The 7,656-nt window shown below is 36.9% G+C and overlaps 1 protein-coding gene across 8 annotated transcripts in view; it reads left to right on the forward strand.

Moving 5' to 3' along the window:
- The window catches only part of SMAD1 (SMAD family member 1), an 81,079-nt gene extending 73,696 nt beyond the window's left edge, over positions 1 to 7,383 (forward strand). For all 8 annotated transcript variants that reach the window (XM_043902537.1, XM_043902531.1, XM_043902539.1 and 5 more), the window contains exons 6-7: positions 1,638 to 1,894; positions 6,009 to 7,383. In XM_043902537.1, the coding sequence (XP_043758472.1) occupies positions 1,638 to 1,894; positions 6,009 to 6,152 (401 nt within the window). In that variant the 3' untranslated portion in view covers positions 6,153 to 7,383. The remainder of the gene's footprint in view (positions 1 to 1,637; positions 1,895 to 6,008) is intronic.
- The last annotated feature ends 273 nt before the right edge of the window (positions 7,384 to 7,656 follow it).

Here is a 7,656-nt window from a genome sequence, read left to right on the forward strand (position 1 = left end):
AACAAAATTAAAAGACAAAGGACTGGCAGGGAAACAAATAGGAAATAAATTATTTATATCTTTCCTATATGTGCAGCTCATAAAAAATATTAAAATACTGGAACTCCAGTGGATAAATAGGTAAGAAATATGAACAGTAAATCCACAAGAGAAACACAGGTGGTGAGTAAGCAGAGGAGCACATATCCAGACTCACGTACAAATTAAAACAATGTTGTTTTCCAGCTATAAATTAAGGGAATTTTGTTGTGTTTTAAACTCAGTACTGGCATGGGTGAAATGAGAAAGGTATACATCTGCTGCTGGAGACATGTAAATTGACATGAGCACTCTGGCAAAGTGAATCAAAAGCCTTCGATCCAATGACTTAACTTCCAGGAGTCTCTCTTAAGGATATTACCAAGAATTATGCGGCAACATTGATCATGGCATTGTTATCAAAACAGAAAATTAGCATTGACAGAATGGTCCAGTAACGGGAGAATCCTTTAAATAAATTGTTGTATTCATTCAGTCATGGAAATGTGTTAAATGTTTTGCAAAGAAAGTTTGGTGATACCCAAGACCCAAAATGATGTGTATTCATAGTTATTACCTCTGGGCCACTAAAGGAGTGATCATGTTTTCTGCTTCTTTATACTTTGCTTTACTTTCTAAATTTCCTAAAATGAAAATTCCTCATTTTTATAATCAGGAAAAAAGTAAAAAAACAAACACACACCCCCTCAAATTGTTTTCTCTACATCAGACAGAAAAATGGGCTTCTGCTCCAGCAGCGATGTAATTGTTACAGGAATCTTAGCCATTGTGTGTACTTATAAACACAGCACACGGTATTTTGGATGAGACAATGGCTTTGGCGCTGACTAAGCCTTGCCAGAGTTACCTGCAAGGTCCGCTGTTGAAACACATGGGATGTGACTCTGCTTGGTGGCCTGTAATGATACGGGGCTTTGTCAGAGTGGTTTTTTTTTTTTTTCCCCTTTCATTTTTTTTTTTTTTAAGATTGAATAAGATCAATTTCCTACACTCCTGTCACTCAAGATCTCACCGGAAGAAGTTTGGAGCAGATGATAATTCAGCGAGATCATATTCTACCCTGAAAGATTTTTTCTGGGCTTTTTTCCCTGGACCTTTCCTCCTTTCAGCTCTCAGCAATACTTCCTCCACCTGTGGTTTTCTGGTTCTTTTACTCCTCTTGATCCTCCCTTTCCTTACCCTGAAATTTTTTGAACGGCTTAGCTGCAAAATAAATACAAGAGAGCTTATGTGATGAATATGTGTAGGATCCCATAATCAAGTCCAGCTTTATTATGCTCTGTTTTTTAAGTGAGACTGTGCTCTCAATCCATGGCCAAATAGGGCATTAAATGCTTTTCAAAATGAAATTGCTACCCTCTGTTAACAGGTTAATACACTTTGCTGTGTTATTAAATATTTTCTAGAAATTGTCTAGACATGCATGTTGACATATGGACTTTGTAATAACTGATATTGTTAACTAAGATTTTATCAATTGTGCAAGACTTAGAGAATGTTTATCTAATAACCGTGTAAATTTACATTCTGAAGCTACAGCGATGCTTGTCAGCTGTGAAAAGCAATAATAACCACCCCGTATGCTTGTCTTCCTGCAGGAGTTCATCTTTATTATGTTGGAGGTGAGGTATATGCCGAATGCCTCAGTGACAGTAGTATTTTTGTGCAAAGTCGGAACTGCAACTACCATCACGGATTTCACCCCACTACTGTTTGCAAGATCCCGAGTGGGTGTAGTTTGAAAATTTTTAATAACCAAGAGTTTGCTCAGCTACTGGCACAGTCTGTGAACCACGGCTTCGAGACGGTCTACGAGCTCACAAAAATGTGTACTATTCGCATGAGCTTTGTGAAGGTAAGTGGTTTTGTTCCTCTGGTCAGGGTTTAATGCACTTCTGCATTATATGTAAATCTGTATCCTTTTGATACATGTCTGTAGACACCAACTTATCATCTAGCCATTTTAACCTTTAATAAGATGTCAACTATTGGGAAAATATCATTGGAATGTAGGAGTGGTTGTGTTAAATGTTAATAATAGCAGGTTTTTAAAAACTTCCTTATTTGAGTAGCGCTATTTTATCTATTGTAATATTATTAGAATATGTTTTATATATATAACATATAAACTCTAAATGCATGGTTGTCTTATGAGATCAATCCTATAAACACACCCCTCTTTTTTTTAATTCTATATTTGTTAGTATTTTTATGATGATAAACACTTGGTGCTTTTGTTTTAACAATAAGCAAGTGATTTTTTTTGTAGAGTCAAAGTTTTTTTTCAAAGCAAAAGTTCATCACACTGGGATTTATGTTTGATTGGTCGAGGATTTTTTTTAGTGGTTCCAGCAAAGCTTGTGATTTTGTTATAATTTAAGAGTTTAATAAAGCCCTTGCCTCAGCGCTAAGATGGTGCTGTTAGGTTTGAGGAGGGTGAAGGTTACAGACATTGTGCACTACAATTGACCTCTTTGCTGCCTCTTCTTCTGCCTCTGAGAACTAAAAATTTTAAGATGCCATCAAAGTATAAAAAAAGTTCAAATATCTGATTAAATTTATAAGTCAGTAGGTAGCTCAGTGGTAAAGAATCCACCTGCAACGCAGGAGACACAGGTTCAATCCCTGGGTCAGGAAGATCCCCTGGAGGAGGAAATGGCAACCCACCCCAGTGTTCTTGCTTGGAAAATCGCACAGACCGAGGAGCCTGGCGGGCTTCAGTCCGTGGAGTCACAAGAGAGTCAGACACGACTTGGCGAGTAAACCACCACCAACAACAACTTACTGTGGCTGACTTGTCTCTGAATTCTCAAACATAGATTTTCCTCCTCTGTTACCCTGAGTAGCAAAACTAATTATATATTTGGGCGAGGCAATCACCTTTCATGTCCTCTCCTCAGAAGCTCACTGAACTTGTTGTTAGACCTGTTCTGTGATGAATTTATTACAGAGGATAATTTCAGAACCTTACTTTGTTAATCATCCTTTACATCAAAGATAACTTTCCCTGAAAATCGTTTTTTCTCTACTTCTCTGAGTCATGTTAGGAGAGTTTCACTGTGTTCTCTTAGTGTTTGTTTTCTTGAAACATAATTCAGCAGTTTCTTATAGCCAAGTCTGGTACCTTTCAAGTATTGAAGAAGGTTTTCCTACCTTTTAGAGAGGTTTTCCTATATACTGTATACCTATGAGACTACCAAGAGCTTTCTCATCCATTATTAATGTGCATGGTTTAATTTTTTTTAAACTTTATTCTTTTTTTTTAATTGAACCATTTTTAACATCTTTATTGAATTTGTTACAGTATTGCTTCTGTTTTATCATTTGGTTTTTTGGGTCACGAGGCATGTGGAATCTTAGCTTCCTGACCAGGGATTGAACCCATAGCCCCTGCATTGGAAGGCAAAGTCTTAACCACTGGACCACCAGTTATAGTTCTTCAATCACTAAGTTGTGTCCAACTCTTTTCAACCTCTTGGACTGCATCTCGCCAGGCTTCCCGGAGTTTGCTCAAACTCATGTCCATTGAGTTGGTGATGCCATCCAACCATCTCATCCTCTGTCATCCCCTTCTCCTCCTGCCCTCAATCTTTCCCAGCATCAGGGACCACCAGGGAAGTCCCTCATTTTTGACTTAGCATTTTGACTAAAGTGAATTTTAAAATTAGGACAGTGACTTGCCAGCATTGTTTGTGTTTATTGTTTTTATTGATAGGGAGGAAATATAATAATATAAATATAATAAATAAATATAATAAATATAAATAAATAATATAAATAAATAAATATAAATATAATAAATGAAGATCCATGTTCTAATTCTGTCGTGTGATTAAGGCCCAGAGATTCCTTCCTGATCCCCCTGTTCATTATCTTTAAAATGGGTGGCTGTAGTTAGGTAACTTCAGTCATAACTGGAGTCCCTTGATGAGTCCATTATTATTATCAAAGGACCAGTCTAGGAGAATTTATGACTATAATGCTCCAGTTGGCTTTCTTCTCAAACTTATTTCTTATTGATTACCCAATCAATTTTAATGATTTTACTTTTACAGATTTTTAATTATTTACTTTTACACAAGTGAAAACCACCTTTACACTAATAAAAAGTGTTTATAATCAAAGATATGCATTAAAAATAGATTAGCATTTCATTCATTCTGCAAACATTTTTTAGCACCATTCCAAAATAGCAATACAAAGATGATAAAACACCTAAAGTCTCTCCCTCCAAGATGCTGATGGCGTCAGTCTGTGTTTAATTGTAATATAAATTGATAAGTACTGGAATGAAGGGTTATACAAGCTACAAAGGACAAGACTGAGAAGCTAGATTTGGAGAGTTAAACATTTTAACCTCTTGCTGACATGATAAAGGGCAGCTACTTACTACATTAGCAACAAAAAATGTGATCACTGTGCAGCCTTGTTCTTTATTAGCATAAGCACAACATACTTTTCCCTCAGCATCTTAGAGAAAGGATATAAAACATTTCAATAATATTAACAGCCGATTTTGTACTATTTTGTGATGATGATCAATTTTGGACTTTAAACATGTATTTTATAAGTTATTTGCACAGTAAACTCCCCATATCTGACAATTCTAAGTCATTTCAGCTCAACAAGCATCTCTAAAGCTTCTGCTTTGCGCCAATCACTGCGCTAGATGTTTGAGATAAAAAGTAAGTGAGATCCGGTCTCTGCCTTCAAAGAACTTACTGTCTAATGCAGGAAACATGCACTTAAACAAACCTTTTAATTAAAATTAGCAGTATGTTGATATATGTACAGATGCATGGATGTTTGTACCTATGCAGTTCACATATTTCAAGTTTCTTCTGAAAGTTCTGATATTCAAATACATTTCTTAAAATTCCTGAGATGGATAAAGAGAACCCAGCCTTCTCTGACATCTCTCAGGAAACAAGGGTTTATCAGTATCTCATATGCCATTGTCCACCACACCTGTAAGGATTTGATGTTTGCAATAGCAAAATTATTTTTCTCTTTTTCATAGAGACTTTTCTTCTGTCAACTTTCATGTCCTACTTCACTAATCCTGAAGGTCTCTGGCAATCTACCCTCTCATACAAATGACCTGAGTCACTGGTTAGGTGTTACTAATAGATTTTTGGATACTTATGTGCTTCTGCCAGATTTGCTTAGAGATCAAAAGGTCAGGAGCTCTGTGTTTGCGGGGGAACTGTCAGTGGCTGAATAGGGAGAAACAGAATGTCAGTTTGTCTTACATACCTTTTTTTTTCTTATTTTCTTGATGATAAGAATTTAACAATACCTGTCATCATAGTATCAATAACATAACGGGCAATGAAAATGAAAGTTACAAAGTGGCTATTACAACAGCCTTATAATGTAGTTTGGGCTTCTGTGGTGGCTCAGACGATAGAGAATCTTTCTGCAGTGCAGGAGACATGGGTTCAATCCCTGGGTTGGAAAGATTCCCTGGAGAAGGGACTGGCAACCCACTCCAGTATTCTTACCTGGAGAATTCCTTGGACAGAAGAGCCTGGCGGGCTGCAGTCCTTGGGGTCACAAAGAGTCAGACACGACTGAGTGGTTAACACTAAATGTAGTTTAAAACTTTCATTCCCTGAGACTCGTACTTTTTTTTTTTTTTTAATATTTTTTTTGGCCATCCTGCATAACATGCGGGATCATAAGTTCCCCAACCAGGGATCCATCCAGCCCGAGTCCCCTGCAGTGGAAATGTGGAGTGTTAACCACTGGACCACCAGGGAAGTCCCCTAAGACGTTACTTCTTAATCTGGAATCCACATAAGGTCTTTGGGGAGCTGTGACATTGTCTGCCAAATCATGTGTCCACATCTGTGTTGTGAAGAGAACCATATCTTTAATCGGAGCGTCTGGTTGTGTGAGCTGTTTTTGCTCCGTAACGTTGAACCACTGAGTCAAGCAAGTTCAATGACTTCTGCTGTTGTTTCTAGGGCTGGGGAGCAGAATACCACCGCCAGGATGTTACTAGCACCCCCTGCTGGATCGAGATCCATCTGCACGGCCCCCTCCAGTGGCTGGATAAAGTTCTTACCCAGATGGGCTCACCTCATAACCCTATTTCATCTGTGTCTTAAATGCCTCAGGCTTCTGCCTCTGGAAAACTATTGAGCCTTGCATGTACTTGAAGGATGGATGAGTCAGACAACCATCTGAACTGACAAAGGAGCCTTGACAATACTTGACCTCTGTGACCAACTGTTGGATTCAGAAATTGAAAAACCGGGGTAACACACTGTTGATATCAAGAACCTGTTTAGTTTACATTGTAACGTTGGATTGTAAAATCAACTAAAACGCATACTTTTTAGCAGGACTTTGTGTATAGTTAAAGGAGAGAAGGCCAAGCCAGGGACAAATCACCTATTGGAAAAACGATCCTAAGAGTCTTTTGTGTTTGGCACTTTAAGGTCATCGTTTGGCAGAAGTTAAGCATTAATAGTCTTTCTGACGTGTGTTTTTATCAGGTTTAGAGCCTGCGTGGAGTCTTCTCTTCGTGGGTTTTCATAATATTTTAAAACTATTCGTTTAGTAAAGGTTTTTGTTTGTTTTTTAAGTAAAGGTTAATCTTGGTGATATACATAGTAATCTTTCTAAAATTGTATGCTGACCATAATGCTGTCAGAATAATGTTAGACATACGCTCTTTGCTAAATATATATGTACAGAATATTTGAAAGCTAAGAATTGATTAGACTAGTGGGTTTAGGAGTATTGAAGGGGGCGGGGGGAGAGGGAAAAGACAGATGTAGAATATACTGTAAAAATTCAGTTTGTTGCTTTAAAGAAACAAACTAATGTCTGAATTTTGCTGTGTTTCAATTTTTTAGAGATTTTATCCTTTTTTTTTTTTTTGCATCTTCTATCTCATCCTCTCCCAAAAAAAAAAAAAAAAAAAAAAATTATGCAGCTGGTTAATTCATGTAACTGTGAGAGCAAATGAATAATTCCTTCTATTCTGAAATTGACTGCCTATGTATTTCAATACCAGTTGAATGGAGTTGCTTGAATTTAATAAGGAGCTTTTATGGAGTTTACAATACAGAAATAGGCTTTAATTTTCAAGTGAATTATTTGCCAAACCTAGTAACTCTGTTAAATATTTGGAGGATTTAAAGAACATCCCTGTTTAAACCAATTTCAAACTTAAAAAAATTTTTTGTACTATGTTTGGTTTGTTTTTCTTCTGCTAATCTTTTATATTCACTTACGCTCTCCTACATTGAGTACTTTTATTCCAAAACTAGTGGGTTTTCTCTACTGGAAATTTTAAATAAACCTGTCATTATTGCTTACTTTGATTAAAAATTTGTTGTTTCCTTTTTTTCACACATAAGATTTTAGGATTCATAAAATTCACTACTCTCTTGAGAGATTTTTCTCAAATATTCTTTGCCAAACATAACTAAATGACTAGAAAACTAAATTGCAGAGGCAGGGAGACTTAGTCATGAAAAGAGCAGTGCATGTCTGCTCGGTCTCTAAATCATGTCTGACTCTTTGCGACCCCATGGGCTACAGAGGAGCTCCTCTGTCCATGCGATTCTCCAGGCAAGAATACTGGAGTGGGTTGCCATTTCC

This window comes from Cervus elaphus, chromosome 5 (assembly GCF_910594005.1).
Source record: "Cervus elaphus chromosome 5, mCerEla1.1, whole genome shotgun sequence".
NCBI lineage: Eukaryota > Metazoa > Chordata > Mammalia > Artiodactyla > Cervidae > Cervus > Cervus elaphus.